At 40.9% G+C, this 21,488-nt stretch overlaps 2 protein-coding genes across 2 annotated transcripts; one reads left to right on the top strand and one right to left on the bottom strand.

Moving 5' to 3' along the window:
• Positions 1–8,721: 8,721 nt before the first annotated feature.
• On the bottom strand, positions 8,722–10,544 carry LOC142605942 (18.5 kDa class I heat shock protein-like). The gene is made up of 2 exons (XM_075777369.1): positions 10,458–10,544; positions 8,722–9,105 (listed from the first exon to the last, which is right to left on the bottom strand). Exons 1-2 carry the CDS (start codon positions 10,542–10,544, stop codon positions 8,722–8,724), a joined length of 471 nt encoding a protein of 156 aa, XP_075633484.1.
• A 3,639-nt stretch (positions 10,545–14,183) lies between these two features.
• On the top strand, positions 14,184–16,796 carry LOC142606168 (uncharacterized). Its single transcript, XM_075777562.1, has 3 exons — positions 14,184–14,566; positions 15,107–16,022; positions 16,656–16,796. The coding sequence occupies exons 1-3, from the start codon at positions 14,184–14,186 to the stop codon at positions 16,794–16,796; spliced, it is 1,440 nt and encodes a 479-aa protein (XP_075633677.1).
• Positions 16,797–21,488: the final 4,692 nt, after the last annotated feature.

Genomic DNA, 21,488 nt, shown 5'->3' with positions numbered 1-21,488 from the left:
GGGCCTTGACTTTTCCGTCAACTCTTGACAAGTCCAAAGTTACTATTAATTATATTTAATACCACTATATAAATATAATTGCACTCTAGGCCTTATTAAAAAATTATATCCCAAGACTTTATTATACACGTAACCCCTTCATAAAATATTCGTAGTAACACAAAGTCATAAATGTAGACTGCCACTTTGTAAATTACTACATCTTATCCTTGAGTACCCGGTTTAATTCTTTAAAGTTATTCATTATATATTTATGAAATCCAATTTCATAAATATATACTTTAGTAATTTCTTACTAAAGTGGTTAGGCCTAACTCTCTGAATAACTGAAACCATTAAACTTATCTCAAAGGAATATTTTATATCTCTATCAAGAGACTATGAATTCCATCTTGAGAATATATGTTCCATCAACACTAAATGTGGCTGCCCAACATGCGAGGTTTTGACCGTCACTTCAGATCTCACTCCTGATATATCAAAGCAACCTACACTTCATGATCAGGTCCATTATTCTCTCAGGATTAAGAGTTCATGCAAATAGAAGTCGTGAGATTTATTATTTATTTGACAGTCGTTAGAAGAATAATAAATCTCACAGCGGTCCAGTTCAATATGTTTCAACTCTTAAAACATATCAACATATCAACTAGAAGTTTCCACTTCCATGATCAAGACAAATCATCTTAGTTGACATGTTATAGTCTTCGCAGATGAAATGCCCAATTTCATCACCGACTACGAACTATAAATTCTGAGTTTACAAAGAACTTGTGATTTACATCTTCTGTGACTTTTCACATAAATCACATACAATGCATCTCATGGACTATATGATAATGTCCCATATTCATGTTACCACTATTTTAGATAATAATAAAACAACTTTATCAATCACAATATTAAGTCATACATCATGTCATACATAATGTCATACATAATATCATACATAGCATCATACAATAGGATTTAAGGGCACTAATCCTAACAATCTCCCACTTGCCCTAAAGACTATTGTGCATTAATCTAACTCCCATTCCCTCCAAATGTGACTCGAAAGTCCTTTGAGGTAAGGCTTTGGTAAAAGGATCTGCTAGATTATTTGCACTTTCAATCTTTGCTACCACAACATCTCCACGAGCAACAATGTCTCGAATGATGTGGTACTTCCTCTCAAAGTCTGAATCTGTATAGCCAATGGGAATCAAATCCTCACTATGGTAAACAAGCATATAATCTCTCGTTCTCCTAAGATACTTGAGAATATGCTTTACAACTTGCCAATGTTTTGGTCCTGGATTTGATTGATATCGGCTGACCATGCCAACTGAATAACAAATATCTGGTCTAGTACAAAGCATGGCATAGATGAGACTTCCCACTGCAGAAGCATAGGGAACTTGTCTCATCATATTTTCTTCCTCTTGAGTCTTAGGCCTTTGGTCATCAGACAGAGGAACTCCATGTCTAAAAGGAAGCAATCCTTTCTTGGAGTTTTGCATGCTAAACCGTTCTAGAACCTTATCTATATATCCAGCTTGTGATAAGCCTAACATCTTATTCTTGCGATCTCGCCAAAGCTTGATCCCTAGAATAAAGTTAGCCTCACCCAAGTCCTTCATATCAAATTGACTTGACAACCAAATTTTAACCGATGACATTACCCCTACATCATTCCCAATGAGTAGAATATTATCAACATAAAGCACTAGGAACATTACTACTTTGTCTCGATGCCTTTTGTACACACATGGTTCATCAAGATTTTGTTCAAAACCAAATGACTTGATTGCTTGATCAAATCTGATGTTCCATGACCTAGATGCTTGTTTAAGTCCATAAATGGACCTATTCAACTTGCATACCATATGCTCTTGGTTCTTTGCTATGAAACCTTCTGGTTGTAACATGTATATTTCTTCTTCAAGATTGCCATTAAGAAATGCAGTGTTGACATCCATTTGCCAAATCTCATAATCATAATGAGCAGTAATGGATAAGAGAATTCTGATAGATTTAAGCATGGCTACTAGCGAAAAAGTTTCATCATAATCAATACCTTCTTTTTGTGTATACCCTTTCGCCACTAGTCTTGCTTTAAAGGTTTCAACCTTTCCATCTATCCCTCTCTTTCTCTTGTAAACCCATTTGCAACCAACAGGTTTAATGCCGTCAGGCGCCTTTACAAGATCCCATACATGATTGGAATCCATAGAATCCAATTCAGATTTCATAGCTTGGACCCAATGATGTGCATCTATATCATTTATTGCTTCATCATAAGTATAAGGATCCGATTCAGCCTCTTCTGAGATAGCCTCATAAGTTTCTCCCAAACCTATGAATCTTATAGGAGGCCGAACAATTCTCCCACTACGACGAGGCACCTGTGTACTAGACATCTCATGAGTAGTATCTTTTGGTGTATCTAATACAAACACATCATCCCTAGTTTCATCCATTGGTTGTTCAACTACAGGTTCATTCATTTCAGCCAAGACAACTCTACTTCTCGGAGTAAAATTATTCATATAGTCATTTTTCAAGAATTTGGCATTTGTGCTAACAAACACTTTATTATCCTTATGACTATAGAATAAACCTCCAACTGTTCCTTTTGGATACCCTACATAAAATACCACTTCTGTTTTAGACTGTAACTTGTCAGACTTTCCTTTCAACACATGTGCTGGACAACCCCAAATATGGAGATGTCTCATACTAGGCTTACGCCCATTCCACAACTCTACAGGTGTTTTAGGAATAGACTTCGAAGGTACTAAATTCAGAAGATACATTGCAGCATTTAAGGCATATCCCCAAAAAGAAATTGGTAGAGTCGAATAACTCAACATGGACCTAACCATATCTAAAAGAGTCCTATTCCTTCTTTCTGCTACACCATTTTGTTGTGGAGTTCCAGGTGCAGTCAACTGGGATATAATCCCATTTTCAGTCAAGTAATCCTTAAAATCACCAAGAAGGTATTCGCCACCTCGATCAGATCGAATGGCCTTTATGTGTTTACCCAATTGATTTTCAACTTCAGCCCTAAACTCTTTGAACTTTTCAAAGGCTTCGGACTTCCGTTTCATTAGGTACACATAACCAAATCTAGAGTAGTCATCAGTAAAAATAATGAAATACTCATAGCCACCTCTTGCTTGGATTGACATAGGACCACATGCATCTAAATGTACTAGTTCTAGCAAATCTTGGGCTTTTCTACCCTTTGCATTAAAAGGTTGTTCGGTCATTTTACCTTCCAAACAAGATTCGCAAACTGGAAAACCATCAAAATCCATGGGCTGTAAAAGTCCATCTTTGATGAGTCTTTGAATCCTACTTGAATTAATATGACCTAAACGCAAGTGCCATAGATATGCATCACTAGTAGAAGGAAACTTTCTCTTTAATGATTTCACATGAGAGTTACTATCTAATTTAGAATTGTATAATTCATGCTTATCAGGAGTTAAAATATAAAGACCATCTACAATATTGCCTGAACATATAAACACTTTATCCTTCTTTATTACAACATTGTCTTTCAGGATAACACAATATCCATGTTTACCTAAGTAAGTTGCAGAAATTAAATTCCTACGAACATTAGGTACATACAAACAGTCTTCTAATATTAAAACTCTAGACTTAAAACACAAATTAAACACTCCAACTGCTTCAACCGGAATCTTGCTCCCATAAGCCAAAGTAAGAAATAGTTCTCCTTCATTCAACTTTCTGGTCTCCTGGAACCCCTGTAAAGAATTGCAGATATGATTAGTACAACCTGAATCCACACACCAGGAATCTGTTGGATTCTGTACCAAACATATTTCAAGAAGAAATGAACTTTTCATACCTTTATTCTTGACAGCCTTGAATGTTGGACAATTCCTCTTCCAATGTCCTTTCTCACCACAATGGAAACACTTTCCTTTGGTTTTCTTTCCTTTGTTGGCAACCCCTAAGGCAATTTGTTTACCATCTTTCTTAGTGAAGTCCTTCTTCTTCTTCTTCTTCTTACCCTTGCCTTTCGACTTAGGTTGAGAAGTAGAAGCTTCACCCACATTGGCTTCAACACTAGAAGTACCAAGGATGCCTTCCGCCGCCACTAACTCATTCATTAATTCAGACAAAGAATAAATCTTTTTGTTCATATTATAATTGAGTCTGAATTCCTTGAATGATTCTGTAGTGACTGGAGTATCATATCCACTTAGGATTCTCCATCAATGTCGGCACCTAAAACTTCTAATGTGTTCAGATTAGCAATCATCCTAAGAAAATGCTCCCTCACAGAACTTCCTGCAGCCATTTTGGTATTATAAATTTGTCTCATGGTTTCTTGCCTTGCAGAACGGCCTTGCTCACCAAACATCTCCTTCAGACTATGCATTATGTCCGAAGCCAGTTCTACATCCTGCATTTGATGCTGTAGAACATTTGAGATAGATGCTAAGATGTAGCACTTGGCCATCTCATTAGATTTCTGCCAACGATCATATCGCTGTTTTTCCTCAAGAGGAGCATCTAATGAAGGAAAGTTAGGACATGGTTGAGTAAGCACATATTTGTGCTCTTCAGGAGTAAGAACAATGTCCAAATTTCTTTTCCAATCAACATAGTTGGATCCAGTCAGTTTGTTTTGGTTAAGAATAGAAACAAGTGGGCTAAATGATGCCATGACAAAATCTGAAAATAATAAACATGAATATAATAAGTAAATTGGACATTATCAATTTAGCATAAAAGCATATAATATGGAACCTTAATAAAACCATAAAATAATATATGCAACGACAACCCAATCTCATATTCAATATCCCTCAGCATAGAGTGAACATAAAACACTATGATTGATTGAGAACTATTCTCATTATTAGTGCTATCATGATAACTCTTATCAAACACTAATAATATGCTGTTTGATATTTAACCTCTAAGTAATAATTGTAAGAACTCAGCATAGAGGATACTAAAATACTTAGTCTAGTGTATACCATTGTCTAGAATCATGTGTAACCACATCTCATCCCTTTAACAGGCTTATTTTATAGTACCATGATAAAACACCCTCCGTATGGAATGCAAAGCTTGAAGCTAAGACAAGGTGTTTATCAAACCACTATAAACCAAGAAATTCAATCTTGTAGGATCATGAAATAAATACTCTCCGCATGGAATGCTAAGCTCGAGGCAAAGACAAAGTATATATTTCACACTACTATGAACTAACAATGGAGGCCGTGAGATCCAACCCTTGAATCTCTCTCCCACTAGATATTTTAAAATAAAGGTTTTTAAGATTAAGTACCATAATAATGCTAGACACGTTGAAAAAATAATCCTAATCTAATTATGAATAAATTTCATTAAACTAGCATTAACATATATAAATATATATATATATATAACGTAATAAAAACCCTTATTACATATAAAAATTCATATTATATTATATATAATATAATATACCAATTAATATATGTAATATATATTTAATTACATTATATTATATATATATATATAACGTAATAAAAAACTCATATATTATAAAACAATATTATATTATATATATAATATAATATAATATATAATATATGATTATTATATTATATTATATATATACAACAATGGTACTATTAGATGGTGGAATCCTACATACACGGATCCCATATTTCACCATGGCATAAAAGACAAATGATGCAAGCCATGCATTTATTGCCAAAAGACAAACTCATGTACAAGGCAAAACTAACATGTGAATTCAAAAGCCATGCATACAAGAAAGTGATATCTGACAACAATTACACCATTCGGTCTAATGTAAATGACAAGGATTCGAAAGAATCCTTATATTACTTCCTTAAAGATCATTAATGTAACCGTGGGCCATGAAATAGAAACAAAAATGTCAAACCCGAAACAATACCATTACAACCAATTACATTCAATAACCGCCCCATTTCAATAACTACCCATTCGAATGAAGCATATATTGAATGTAATATGTAATAATCATATTGAAGGAACCAATTGAAGGACCATGCAATCCAAGTACTGTACGGATATATATCTATATATCCACCAAGTCAAGGCAATCCATCAATGCAATCTACAAACTATGATGACCAAGGATATATATATATATATATATATATCTACATATCGGCCGAGTCATATATATAGGGAAGTTAAGATACAATGCTTTATGTAGATGGCCATAAACATCTAGTTTTTCTTGCATGGTTCCAACAAAGAAACAATTCCTTTTTCAAATTCTAAAATTCAACCACACACTATACAATCATGATATGAAAACTTGGCTCTGATACCAATTGAAGGAAAAATTCTGGTTTTGCATCTCATGCAAAACCCACAGCGGAAGCGACGAACAAAGATCTATTTCATTCATGATTGATAACATGCATTATGTAAATTTCAGAATTTAAGAACAAGATGGCGTACCTTGGTGTGGGGAAATTCAAAACAAAGATTAGAAGCACTTGGGAACACTTTTAATCTTCACTTCAATTCCACTTTACGCCCAAGATGTGTGGTCTCTCAATCAGTTTTTCAAAGGGAGAATGAAAGTGTGTCTCACACTCTCTCACACACCGTTTCTTTTTCTTTTCTAATCTCTCCTAATAAAAATTCTGTATGTTTCTCCCTTTATAACTAACTAATTATCTAATTGGGTTGGCCTATTGGGCCTTTCCAATTGGGCTTTAGTGTGTGGCTTGGAGTGGGACCAAAAGGGACCAATAAGACACTAGCTCAAATGGGCCTTGGGCTTTTCCGTCAACTCTTGACAAGTCCAAAGTTACCATTAATTATATTTAATACCACTATATAAATATAATTGCACTCTAAGCCTTATTAAAAATTATATCCCAAGACTTTATTATACACGTAACCCCTTCATAAAATATTTGTAGTAACACAAAGTCATAAATGTAGACTGCCACTTTGTAAATTACTACATCTTATCCTTGAGTACCCGGTTTAATTCTTTAAAGTTATTCATTATATATTTATGAAATCCAATTTCATAAATATATACTTTAGTAATTTCTTACTAAAGTGGTTAGGCCTAACTCTGCGAATAATCGAAACCATTAAACTTATCTCAAGGGAATATTTTATATCTCTATCAAGAGACTATGAATTCCATCTTGAGAATATATGTTCCATCAACACTAAATGTGGCTGCCCAACATACTGAGGTTTTGACCGTCACTTCAGATCTCACTCCTGATATATCAAAGCAACCTACACTTCATGATCAGGTCCATTATTCTCTCAGGATTAAGAGTTCATGCAAATAGAAGTCGTGAGATTTATTATTCATTTGACAGTCGTTAGAAGAATAATAAATCTCACGGCGGTCGATTCAATATGTTTCAACTCTTAAAACATATCAACATATCAACTAGAAGTTTCCACTTCCATGATCAAGACAAATCATCTTAGTTGACATGTTATAGTCTTCGCAGATGAAATGCCCAATTTCATCACCGACTACGAACTATAAATTCTTAGTTTACAAAGAACTTGTGATTTACATCTTCTGTGACTTTTCACATAAATCACATACAATGCATCTCATGGACTATATGATAATGTCCCATATTCATGTTACCACTATTTTAGATAATAATAAAACAACTTTATCAATCACAATATTAAGTCATACATCATGTCATACATAATGTCATACATAATATCATACATAGCATCATACAATAGGATTTAAGGGCACTAATCCTAACAAGATGTAGCAGGATGAGTTGTAAGATGGGTTAGTATAATAGATAAAGTAGGTTTTTAAGATGTAAAATAGAACTTTTGTGGCCACTTGAATGTGAATGCTCATAGTTACATAAGTTTGTAAATATTTTGTAGTAAAATTTGTTCTAATTTTAGCTTCTTTTTTTTTTCTAAAATTTTATATTACTCTTATTAATCATCAATAAAAAGGAAAAATTATAATTATAATCGTAATGTACATTACATAAAAATATGCCAGTTCAATACTGTTCTCTAAAAGTTTTGCTAAAAAAAGTGGTTAGAAGTACTAAGAGACCGTATGAATAAATTATGGATTGTAAACTAGCCAACCAACTATTAAAAGTTTAGGATGGCATCATTTAAAGTTTAAGCATTTGTTTCATTTAAAATCCTACATCCTACAGAAATACATCCACCGGCAAATGGACCATCTCACCTGTCCTTTGATTATAGGGTCATACAAATGACATGGTATCCAGAAAATTTCTATTTCTTCACTTCGAACACAAATTTGTTCCCTCAAGCTAGGTAACGCCCTAGGAGTCTGGAGAAATAAGAATTTAGAACGCGACTTAGAAGTTCAAAACATTGATGCGTTTTGCTCTTAGAAAGATCTGAAATTTGTTAGAAGCCACTAAAATTTGTTGCTCAATTAGATGATAGACACATGATTTTGTTTGTACGTTGGCAATTTAAGGAAGAAAGGGAGACTAAAACTAGAAATGGTAAAAACAATTTTAAATCATCTGTTCATGCATTCTTTAAAATTTTCAAAACAAATCGAAGCTATTTTTTTATGTACTCCCTAGACAGACAAATCAATCATCAAACTAACATACATGTACCAAATATATTTTCTGCAATCACAATTTAAGACCATAGTTTATTCTAATTATTATGGTATAGAGGGACCAAAATCACAATTTAGCCGGAAATCTCAATGGACTTGAAATCAGGCTTCTTCACCTCCACCTTAGGAACTGTCACAGTGAGAACACCATTCTCCATTGCAGCCTTAATCTGATCCATCTTTGCATTCTCAGGAAGCCTAAACCTCCTCAGGAACTTGATGCTGCTACGTTCCACTCTATGCCACGTGTCTTTCTTCTCTTCCTTCTCAACTCTCCTCTCTCCGCTTATTTGGAGCACTCTGTCATCTTCAACTTCAACCTTCACTTCCTCTTCATTGAGCCCAAGAAGATGAGACTTGAACACATGGGCTTCTGGGGTCTCCTTCCAATCCACGCGGGTGTTAGCCAAAGCAGAAGTTTCCCTTGCAAACTGAGGTTCAGATGAGAATGTAAAATCCTTGCTTGTTTGGAAGTTTAGAGAGGGAGGAGAGCAGAGGGGAGTAGAGGAGAGGAGAGTAGTGGGGAGGAGAGTAGAGGGGAATGGTTATCCTCCACCTTGTTTGGATGTTTTTAAAATTAGTTAGGGGGAAGAGAGTAATTAGCCGATCCTCTTATTTAGATGTTTTAAAAATTATGATAGAAATGAGAGGAAATGGTTTAAATAGACAAATTTACCCTTATTTGAATTTTTTTTTATCTAATTAATAAAGAAAAATTAATCTTTTTTTTGTTTTTATTTGTTCTTTCGCTGTTTGGATGCCAAGAAAAAAGAAAAAAGAAAATTTCAGGATTTAAACTCTTAAATATTTTTTTCTTCTTTATTAGTAATTTTTTTTTCTCACTACAAGATTTTCAACTACCTACGATTGGACAGAAAAGCTTATTTACTGCAACGAATTGGACAGAATAGCTTGGTAAAAATGGCTTCGCATAGTGCAACGAATCGGATGGCGAAGATTTTTCGGTCGACGAAATCACCAATTCCTTCTGGTTCGGCACCAGCGGCATATCAATTCGGGTCCGATGACCCGGAGCGAATCCGAGTGGGCGTTGATGAACTCTGTCGAGCAGTGCACGGAGTCAGAGATTCCTCCTCCGGAAACTCCTGCTACGATCGCCGCCAATGTGGTTTCGCCAATGGATCGTCCTTGTCAAAACCAAACGAGTTCGACGAACTCCTTCATCTGCTGTTGAATCCATTTCCGATGGCTGCCGTTGATTCCGTTTCGTACCGCACAGATCTCTGTTCGATTGGATTGTTTTGGTTCCTATTCTTGGATTCTGAATATTGATCAATTTTGTTTTGTTCTTATCTTCAATCATGGAGCAGCACATTGATCATTTAGAAATAATATACAACAACCTAGACTTGGTGTTGTGTTTGATTCTTGAGAAGATGCTTTGAAAAGTTTTCAAAATCAAATAATTGATCCCCAATTTGGTTATTGAGGAAAATAATTGTTTAATTAGGTTTTTTAATTAGTAATCACTGAGGAAAATAATTTTTTAAGTAGTAGTCATTGAGGAAAAGAAAAGAAGGATCTATGTTAATTTTTTGGTTTGTAATTTTGTAAATTTAGAAAGGGTAAATTAGAGAATTCATTTGGTCAATAATTTATCTAATCTACTCTCCTTTCAAATCTCTCCAATTTGGGGGAATTAAAAGTGAGGGGTTGGAGGTAGTTGAAACCCCTCCAAATCCCTCTAAACCGCTCCCCCTCTTTCCTTAAAAAACTTCCAAACAAGGTAATTGAATTACTCTCCCTCCTTTTACTTTACCCCTCTCCTTTTTTTAACTTCTAAACAGGCCAAAAGTGGGTCCCAAATCTCGAGCAAGAATGGGTCCAGGATGTTGCTTTGGTGGCGGCTACCAAAGAAGCTTGGAATTAGTGACATCTTAATTAAGAGCTATACTGCTATAGTACAAAGCAAAACCTTTGAAGTGATTGTTTGTTGGGATGCTTACAATGACACTTTCGAATTCTGACTAGTTTGAGAGAAAACAATGTGGTAGCAAATTTATAGGTTCGTGGGGGATTCTTCAAGTATTTTCTCCGGAGTTCTGGTTGTTGTTTTTCTTTTCCATTTTGCTCAATGAATTTTCTGGCTGTTTCCTGATTTTTTTTTTCAACGAACGTTCTAGCATCATCTATGTAAACCTTCTGCAGTTCTGTCATGTGGACCTGGCCCACCTGGGTATTTCGTGGTGCCACTGAGTCGCGTAGGGCCTCCCCACAATTGGATTAGCACAAATTTGGCAACCCATTTTCAATCCATGATTTTTTTTTAAAAATCCTGTTTATTAACCTTTAAAAAATATATATATTTATAATTCCATAGTTATAATGATGGGAGCAAGAATCTAAACTCTGATTTTACTCCTAAAGGAGAGAAAACAATATTATTGACTCTTGACTCATGCATTAATATTCGAGTGCATGTAATGTGAAAATTCTTAGATACTTCATTGTGCTATCTTCTCTTACATTTATGGTGGTAAAATTCTTAGAATTATACGTATAATTATCTAAATATGTCACTCATGAAAAAATTAAATTAATTCTATTATAGTTTTTGAAGCATCAAAATTTAAATCACCATAAAATATATGGATCATTTTGAAACCAAATGCAATTCATTGTAAATGTGGTATTCATTTATTTGATAAATCAAAGTTACAACAATAGGAAAAGGAGGATTCCAACCTTGGTTATCTTTCTAAATGAGATCAAGTTATGCCGCAAAATTACATACTAGGAGGATAGTGGTGTAGGGCTGACCAAGATCCCATGAACGTAGGACCTTTCCTTGTAGAGAAGATATGAAGTTAATGTTTTGAGATCTTAGGGTTTTACTTTCCATACTAGGAGGATATGAATATGTAGAAGGATTTTTGGATGTAGTGTGTGATGAGGGTAAAACTAACATGACGGTCTGGCTGGTATGATTAAATTAAGGTAACGGGCAATATGGTCTAAAGAGGACGGATCGGTTGTAGACGGACGGAAAGAATTTATGCATCGCTCTCCAGGCTACCTTAAACCACGCCATGAAATTAGGGCTGACATGGCCTTGAGTGTGATTCACGCAAACGTAAGTACGAAGAATTCTTGCGCTACACATTAGCCTTAATCAAAGGAATTTTATAAGGAAAGGAATTCTTGAAGGTACGAGAATGGAAAGAGTTTTAATCATGAAAGGAAAGAGCTTGGTAATAAAGGAAGAAAATGCCGACTCTACGCCCCTATAAATACATCCAAAACCCCCATGACTAAAGGTACGCACATTTGACCCAACTCTAACACTTTAGGGTTGAGAAGAAATTCTAACTTGACATTCGGAGGGTTTTTGGCCGGCACCACACCGGTGCTCTCTTTTAGGTCTCTTTGTTTTCTTTTGCAGGTTTGAGTCGAGTTGGAGAGTGCTTGCAACTTACTGGTGATATTCTCAACCTCATTAGTTGGCGCCGTCTGTGGGAAACGAGAGTGAAAGGAAAACTGATTCAGCCTTTGCTCTATTCCAAAGACGAAAAGTTGCATGGTACTCACCAGATCAATGGCGACAGTCAACGATCAGGGTGAAGAACCGCATGCTACAGCGCTAGAAAGACAAGTTTGGACGCTTGCTGCTGCTGTCGAGCGCCTCACTAAGCAAAATAACGACTTGGAAGAGCAACTACGGCAGATGACCGCACGCCAAAGTGCACCACAGGAGGACCAGGAAGTCGCGAGCCCGGAGGGGAGGGATGCCGTCAGGCCTGAAGGTAGCACCGCACCGACAAGACAGGAGCGGCAGGAGACAAACCCGCCGTCTGCTTTGGACTCCATGCCACCTCATATCACCGCTGAGATGCAGGAGATGAGGGAACGCATGGATGCGATGATGAACGCCCTTAAGGGACGGGTATCCAGCAACCTAGACGACCTAGTCCACAGAACGGATTCGCCCTTCACGGCTTTGGTGAACATGTGCCCCGTTCCTCCGAAATTTCGTATGCCCCATGTGGAAAACTACGACGGATCTAAGGACCCGGTGAATCACTTGGAGTCCTTCCGAACCCTAATGCATCTTCAGGGTGTACCGGATGAGATAATGTGCAGGGCTTTTCTCACTACTTTGAAAGGACCTGCAAGGGATTGGTACAAAAGGCTAACACCAAATTCCATCGGCACTTTCAAGGAGTTAGGCGCATAGTTTGTGTCACACTTTATTGGAAGCCATCGTCACAAGAAGTCAATTGCCTGTATACTGGGTATTAAGCAACGCGAAGACGAGACACTAAGGTCCTATATAGCCCGCTTCAATAAGGAGTCCCTCTTGATAGACGACGCAGATGACAAGATATTGGTGACAGCGTTCACGAACGGGTTATAAGAGGGTAAGTTCTTGTTCTCTCTATGTAAAAATGACCCAAAGACTATGTCCGATGTATACTACAGGGCGACAAATTATATGAACGCGGAGGATGCCCTATTGGCCAGGGACGACTATAAACCAAAGAAAAGGGAAAGACAGGAAGATACGAAACCAGATGATGGACGAAAAACGGCAAGAACCAGAGATCGATGGGAAGATCGGAGATCCAAACCACCTTCGGGGAGGTTTACGAGTTTCACCCCCCTCACAGCCCCGATTGACCAGGTATTAATGCAAATCAAAGATGAAGGGACCCTGACATTCCCGGGCAAATTGAAGGGAGATCCGAACAAAAGGCCACGTGATAGATACTGCTGCTTTCATCGTGACCACGGCCATGATACGACGGACTGTTATGACCTGAAGCAACAGATCGAAGCCCTCATCAGGCAAGGAAGGTTGCAGAGGTTCGTGAGGAAAGAGAGAACGGATCAACCCCAGGAGCAGGGTCAAAGACGGGAAAACGAATGTCCCAGACCACCGGTAGCGGACATACGGATGATAATAGGGGGCAGTACTCCAACGGGGTCGTCTAAAAGGGCCAGAAAGACCTATTTACGGGCAGTACAAAATGTCCAGTCAACGGGCTCTACACTTGAAAGAATACGGCGAAACGACTCCAGTATCGAGTTTTCTGAAGAAGAGGCCCAGCGCCTTCACCACCCTCATGACGACGCCCTTGTGGTTAGTATATAGGTCGGGGACTTCAACGTCCACCGAGTTCTAGTAGACAATGGAAGCTCGGCGGACATCCTCTACTACCCCGCGTTCCAACAGATGGGGATTGCAAAAGAGCGACTGGTCCCGGCATGCACACCCCTCGTTGGCTTCGGGGGAACCCAGGTCCATCCTTTAAGATCCGTCACGTTGTCAGTGACGGTAGGAGACTACCCGCAGCAAATAACCAAGGATGTGTCCTTCCTAGTGGTTGATTGCTCCTCAGCGTATAATGCCATACTCGGACGACCCACTCTCAACACATGGAAGGCCGTCACTTCTACCTACCATCTAATGATCAAGTTCCCCACCGAACATGGAGTTGGAGAACTGCGCGGAAATCAGGTGGCCGCATGGGAATGTTACGTGGCCATGATGGAGATGGATGACCATGTACAAGCAATGAACATCGAAGAACAGAGAACAGCAGCAGAACCCGTGGAGAGATTGGAAGAGGTGCAACTGGACGATTCAAGGATCGACCGGACCACCAGGATAGGGACCTCGATAGACCAAATGGTTCGACATGCGCTTCTGCTGTTCCTCAAAGAGAACCAAGACGTATTCGCATGGAGCCATGATGACATGCCAGGAATAGATCCATCAGTCATTGTCCACAAATTGAACGTGTCACCTTCGTTCTCTCCAGTTCGGCAAAAGAAGCGCGTATTTGCCCTCGAATGGGATCGTGCCGCAGCAGAGGAAGTACAGAAGCTACGGGAAGCAAACTTCATACGGGAAGTATACTACCCAGACTGGCTGGCGAACGTGGTGATGGTCAAAAAGTCAAATGGGAAGTGGAGAATGTGCGTCGACTTCACGGATCTGAATAGAGCGTGCCCTAAAGACAGTTACCCGCTCCCACGCATTGACGCCTTAGTGGACTCCACCGCTAGACATGAGTTGTTGAGCTTCATGGACGCCTTCTCAGGGTACAACCAGATCAAGTTGGAGGAAACAGATCAAGAGAAAACATCGTTTGTGACAAGCCAAGGGCTTTTCTGCTACAAAGTGATGCCGTTCGGACTGAAGAATGCAGGAGTCACGTACCAGCGATTGATGAACAAAATGTTCGCGCACCAGATTGGCCGGAACGTCCAGGTCTATGTAGATGACATGCTGGTGAGGAGTGTAAAGGTGTCGGATCATCTGAGGGACCTACAGGAGACTTTTAACACTCTTCGAACGTATAAAATGAAACTGAACCCAAGCAAATGCGCATTCGGAGTAACCGCTGGAAAGTTCCTAGGATTTATGGTGTCCCAACGGGGCATTGAGGTCAACCCCGAGAAAGTGAAAGCAATTATGGGGCTGTCTCCTCCAAGGACGGTGAAGGAGGTGCAAAGTTTGACGGGGAAGATTGCAGCTCTAAACAGGTTTGTATCAAGAGCAATGGACAAATGTCTGCCTTTCTTCAAAACACTAAGAAGATCTTTCAAATGGACGGACGAATGCCAAAAGGCCTTTGAGGAGTTAAAAGCATATCTCTCTGCCCCGCCGCTGCTTAGTCCGTCCACACCAGGGGAGGAATTGTTTATGTACCTTGCCGTCTCATCAGCAGCCGTAAGTGCGGCTCTCATCAGGGAGGAAGGGAAGATACAGAAGCCTGTGTACTTTGTAAGCCGAGCGCTAAGGGGTGCAGGGGAGAGATATCCACGGATGGAGAAACTTGCCTTCGCTCTTATAACCGCGGCACGAAAACTGAAGCCCTATTTTCAAGCACATCCCATAATAGTCCTAATGGACCAGCCCCTGCGAAGGGCAATGAATAATCCTAAAGCTTCCGGACGGATGGCTTTATGGGCGACTGAGTTGAGTGAGTATGATATCCGATACCAGCCACGAAAAGCAATGAAAGGGCAAATATTGGCAGACTTCATCGTCGAATTCACTACGACTGAGGAACAGGGGGTAGAAGAGACGCCCACATGGAGAATTCACATAGACGGGTCCTCCAATAAGCATGTGGGAGGAGTCGGAGTCGTACTCCACGCACCGGAAGGAGATAAGATCGAATGCATGATCCGTCTAGAGTTCCCCACTACGAACAACGAAGCAGAGTATGAGGCCCTGGTGGCAGGATTGGAACTTGCGATAGCAGCTGGGGCAAGGAAGGCAGTAGTCTACTCCGACTCTCAAGTCGTAGCCAGCCAAATTAATGGGAGCTATGAGTGCAGGAACGAATGTATGAGAAGGTACCTCGGAGAAGTGAAGGAACTAGCAAGTAACCTCCAATTCACGGTAACTCAGGTCCCAAGAGAAGAGAATCAAGAGGCAGACCGACTCGCTAAGGCTGCTTCGGCCGAACCCATGATCGCCCCAGAACAGGTATTGTCCTTCATCCAACATTCATCACTACTAGATAACGTTCGGATACAGGAATTAAGCACTAAGGACGATTGGACGGCTCCGATCGTGGCGTACCTCAAGGACTGGAAGCTGCCAGACAGCAGGGAAGACGCGAGAAAATTGAAGGTTAAGGCTGCCCGATTCGTACTGATTAAAGGCATCCTCTACAAAAGAGGATTCTCCCGACCGTATCTAAGGTGCGTCGGCCATGACGAAGCCAACTACGTGATGAGGGAAGTTCACGAAGGAATTTGTGGAAACCACTCGGGATCAAGGTCTTTGGTGCACAAGCTACTCCGAGCAGGGTACTACTGGCCGACAATGCAGAAGGATGCGCATACGTACGTCAGAGCTTGCGACAAGTGTCAACGGTTTGGCAATCTCATTAGACAGCCAACGGAGGAACTCACACCCATAACGGCCCCATGGCCATTTGCACAATGGGGGTTAGATATCATGGGCCCATTTCCAATAGCAGCAAGACAACTGAAGTTCTTGGTGGTTAGCATCGACTACTTCACCAAGTGGGTGGAAGCCGAAGCCCTTGCAACTATCACGGAGAAGAACATTCGCGGCTTTGTATGGAAAAGTATTGTTTGCCGATATGGGATCCCGAGAGTGCTCGTTTCCAACAATAGGAAGCAATTCGACAACGATGCATTCTGAGACTTCTGCTCTCAGCTGGGAATCAAGAACCACTACTCGTCGCCCGCGCACCCACAGGCCAACGGACAAGTTGAAGTCACGAACTGGTCCTTGCTAAGAATTATCAAGACCCGACTCGAGGGGGCGAAAGGCATATGGCCAGATGAACTACCAAGTGTGCTATGGGCGTACAGGACAACGGCAAGGACGCCAACAGGAGAGACACCGTTTTGATTGGCGTTTGGTGCTGAGGCCCTCATACTGGCAGGAGTGGGGTTGACGAGTTACCGCGTGGAAAGCTATGACGAGAACAAGAATTTTGAAGCATTACGTTTGGAGCTCGACCTTCTCAATGAAGTTAGGGCAATAGCAGCCCAGAGACTGGCACGGTACCAAGACATGATGGCGAAACACTACAACTCCAAGGTTCGACGCCGAGACTTCAAGGTTGGAGATCTAGTGTTACGAAGAGTGCTTGGTGCTACGAAGGATGCATCCTTAGGAAAGCTGTGTCCCAACTGGGAAGGCCCGTACAGAATCATCTTATGGCACAGGAAAGGAACGTACTACCTAGAGACGTTAGACGGAAGGAAGTTGGGCCATCCCTGGAACACGGAGCACCTGAAGAAGTACTACCAATAGTACAGCAATCAGAAGACGATATCTACTGCCTAATTTTTTGTTAAATTTTTAAAAAGCCATAGCTTTTACTTTTCTACTCATGTTTTCGTTTCCATTAACAATCTGGTTTGTTCAACTTATGAGAGGAATTTTTATTTAGAAAATACGGAATGCATGCTGTTGAAAAAACCTACAAGTCCACAAAGTGGACGGATCATCCAAAAGATGAACAACCTACAAGTCCACAAAGTGGACGGATCATCCAAAGGATGAGAGACCTACGAGTCCACAAAGTGGACGGATCATCCAAAGGATGAGAGACCTACGAGTCCACAAAGTGGACGGATCATCCAAAGGATGAGAGACCTACGAGTCCACAAAGTGGACGGATCATCCAAAGGATGAGAGACCTACGAGTCCACAAAATGGACGGATCACCCAAAGGATGAGAGACCTACGAGTCCAAAAAGTGGACGGATCATCCAAAGGATGAACAACCTACGAGTCCATAAAGTGGACGGATCATCCAAAGGATGAACAACCTACAAGTCCACAAAGTGGACGGATCGCCCAAAAGATGAACAACCCACAAGTCCACAAAGTGGACGAATGAGCAACCTACAAGTCCACAAAGTGGATGGATAATGAAAAGATAAAAATATACAAGTCCACAAAGTGGACGGGTTTTTCTAAAGGGCAAAAACCATATGTGGACGGATCCACTGAAGAGTTGAATAAATAAGCAAAAAAGCAAAATTCAATCAAAATGAACGGATAGTCCAAGACACACTGAAGATATCAACCAAAGCATAAAATGACAGATCAAAATATTAATGGATTATCGAAGAAATACAAATGATACCGTACAGTTCGACAAAAAGGAGTCCGAAAGAGTTTAACAGAATACAGAATATGAACTTGTTACTTATAGCTACAAATTAAACTAATCTTTAACAATGACGGGTTCCTCAGGAACTTCAGGCAACGGCTGGACAGACTCAGTGACGGTCGTTTCTTCTATAGTTTTAGTAAACCCGTCTTCATCTGGAACCTCGCTAAAGAGTTCCTCAATCCCTTCAGAATCGACGGTGTGAGCAGGGGTTCGGGCCTCAGCATCTATGGTTATATGAGCTAAGTCCAAGTCAAGGAACGATGCCTTCACTTGACGGAAGCAATCATCGAACCCGTCATTAAAGGAGGAACCCAGCTCCGTCAGAAGTGCGTCGGAATCTCGATATTCTCTGACGGCATCAATTTTTGCCTGCTGAATGTCGTCGTCATGAGATTTCACTTTCTTCCTGAGCAGCTCCACCTCCTTCTCTAAGTTTTTGTGAGCCTGCTCGGAGAACGCCAGCTTCTTCTCATGACGGACCCTCCACAACTTCAATTCGTCCAGCTCTTCCCCCGTCACCTTTGCCTTAGCACGAACTCGCTCAAGGGCTCTTTCCTGAGCCAGGCAACGGTCTGACAAGCCCTTGGCCATTAACACACCCTGCGACGGTTCGATTAGAAATCAATTCACGACGGTAAAGAACGAAATAAAGTTATGGGCTTATGACGGAAGCTAACCTGGGCTAAGCTATACAGACAAGAGTCCCCCATGGTCTTGGTGGCATGGTACCCCAAGTCCTCATAATCGTCATCGGTGATGATGGAACCTATACGACGGAGAGCATATTGGGGGTCTTCGCGAAGCAGGACGGGGGGTTTCTCCTTCACGGGGTCCGGTTTGGTCATAAAACCCTTCCCCTTGCCGATTCCAAGCTTAGGGGCTGGTTTCGTCATGCTGGACCCCTGACCGGCAGGTAGACCCGTCACAATCTTTTGCTTCTTCGAATGACGGTCCAACCTCTCGACGGATGGCCTTTTAAGTGTCGAAAGTGACAGATCTGCCTTTGAAGCATCGCTCCCTTTCTTCTTCTTGGCTGCTTGTTTGATGAGCGCCCGTCTCCAAGCATCGTCCATTTCTGCAAAGGGAGACGGTCAATAAAAGCAACATAAAGCCAAATTATCGACGGAAGGATTCCAGCACTTACATTTGCGTACACCTGTGTCGTATCTTCTGGCGACGGGTGTAGGTTCAGGACCGTCACAATACCAATGCAACGTGTCCAAGGTGACGAGCTTCGACCAGGTCTGTTCAGACAACTTTGTCTTTTGGAAAATTTTCTCTAAGAAACCAAACTGTTCGGTCGAGATAGGTGGACAGTCCCTCGCTAAAAAAAAAAAAAAAAAAAAAAAAAAAAAAAAAAAAAAAAAAAGGTTAAGAGAAAATTCATGAAATAAATGACGGTTAATGAATAGATGGGCTCGTACCAGACGGGGGCATTATACCCCACGTTTTATCAACCGGCATGTAGTCGTCGTCGCCTGGGCGACACATCCAGCTATCCCCTCGAAGGAAGAAGTAACGACCCTTCCAGTTACGGTTGGAGTCTGGGGTCTCGGATACTAGCCTAAGTACCGGACTCCTCGGTACAAAGCTGTACATCCCTTTAGACTTTGTGATTTCGGACGGACGGTAACAATGAAAAAATTCTTCCACTGTTAACCGTCTAGCACCGTCAGACATGACGCCATACAGTACCTCGACGCTCAGGAAAACCCGCCATGCGTTCGGAGATATCTGGGTGACGGCTAGACCTAGGTACTGGAGGAGACGACGGTGCAATGAACTTAAGGGGAATCGGAGACCCGCTTTTAGCATTTGCTCATAGACACTGACGTCTTTGAGGCCGCGGTAATAACATTTTTCTGATTTGAATGGTAGACGGATGGATATGGTGTCGGGTATTTGGTATTTCTGCCTCAGCGTGTTGAAGTGCGCTGGTTTAATGGTTGACACAAAGTCATTCACCATCCACAAAGGGAGCAGGATGAACTCCCTGAATCTGTCAGGACCAATAACCGATTGGATCGGGGGGTCGACACCGTCCAGGTTGTCAGTCGAGTCATACTCTGACCCGTCCGTATCTTGCCCTTCATCTTCCCCATGGGAAGGAGAGCTAGTCGACGGTTCCCTCTCCCCGCTGGAGGTGTCTTGGTCTGCTTGATCGGACGGGAACACCTCTTCATAACCCGCTCCTTCGCGGGCACAAGATTGACTACTTGACGCCTCACTAGACATCTGACACCTACATATGACGGGTAAAGGAAGCCTAAGGCTCTAGATTTATACCGACGACGGGACCAACAAGGGAAATAAAGAATGAAACGTTGTATAAGGATAGCTTACAAGCAGACGGCGAGAGAAACTTACAAGTAGACGGCGAGATTCTCGCGACGGAGAAAGTTATCACCACGTTGCTTCCCGGCTTCCAAAGGAGACGGTTGTTCTCTGAAAAGGTGTGACGGTTGCGCTCTGATCAGAAAATTCCCTAAAAAGTGTAAAAATGAATACGGTGGGTGATATATATATAGAGGGAACGACGCGGTAAACGAAGCGACGCCTCGATTCCAGCAAACAACCATTGAAATCTCCCCACGTGTCCCTGAGCATTTATGACAGCTTCCAGCCTGTCCGTCAGAAACTATAACTGTCATTCCGTGAAACCGCTTCGTAGAGGTGACGGTATCACGGAATGAGGGGGCATCTGATGAGGGTCAAACTAACATGACGGTCTGGCTGGTATGATTAAATTAAGGTAACGGGCAATATGGTCTAAAGAGGACGGATCGGTTGTAGACGGACGGAAAGAATTTATGCATCGCTCTCCAGGCTACCTTAAACCACGCCATGAAATTAGGGCTGACATGGCCTTGAGTGTGATTCACGCAAACGTAAGTACGAAGAATTCTTGCGCTACACATTAGCCTTAATCAAAGGAATTTTATAAGGAAAGGAATTCTTGAAGGTACGAGAATGGAAAGAGTTTTAATCATGAAAGGAAAGAGCTTGGTAATCAAGGAAGAAAAGGCCGACTCTACTCCCCTATAAATACATCCAAAACCCCCGTGACTAAAGGTACGCACATTTGACCCAACTCTAACACTTTAGGGTTGAGAAGAAATTCTAACTTGACCTTCAGAGGGTTTTTGGCCGGCACCACACCGGTGCTCTCTTTTAGGTCTCTTTGTTTTCTTTTGCAGGTT

This window comes from Castanea sativa, chromosome 8, assembly GCF_040712315.1.
Source record: "Castanea sativa cultivar Marrone di Chiusa Pesio chromosome 8, ASM4071231v1".
NCBI lineage: Eukaryota > Viridiplantae > Streptophyta > Magnoliopsida > Fagales > Fagaceae > Castanea > Castanea sativa.
This window is presented reverse-complemented; position numbering and strand designations above follow the sequence as displayed.

What these genes read in the sequence shown, in the direction of transcription:
- LOC142605942 (XM_075777369.1), bottom strand. Translation starts at nt 10,544, where the DNA reads ATGTCACTAATTCCAAGCTTCTTTGGTAGCCGCCACCAAAGCAACATC. An exon ending in AGATTTGGGACCCACTTTTG is followed by an intron (nt 9,106 to 10,457) that starts GCCTGTTTAGAA and finishes CAAACAAGCAAG; the next exon opens with GATTTTACATTCTCATCTGA.
- LOC142606168 (XM_075777562.1), top strand. Translation starts at nt 14,184, where the DNA reads ATGAACATCGAAGAACAGAGAACAGCAGCAGAACCCGTGGAGAGATTG. An exon ending in AACGTGGTGATGGTCAAAAA is followed by an intron (nt 14,567 to 15,106) that starts GTCAAATGGGAA and finishes GTCTCCTCCAAG; the next exon opens with GACGGTGAAGGAGGTGCAAA. An exon ending in CAAGTAACCTCCAATTCACG is followed by an intron (nt 16,023 to 16,655) that starts GTAACTCAGGTC and finishes TACTTCACCAAG; the next exon opens with TGGGTGGAAGCCGAAGCCCT.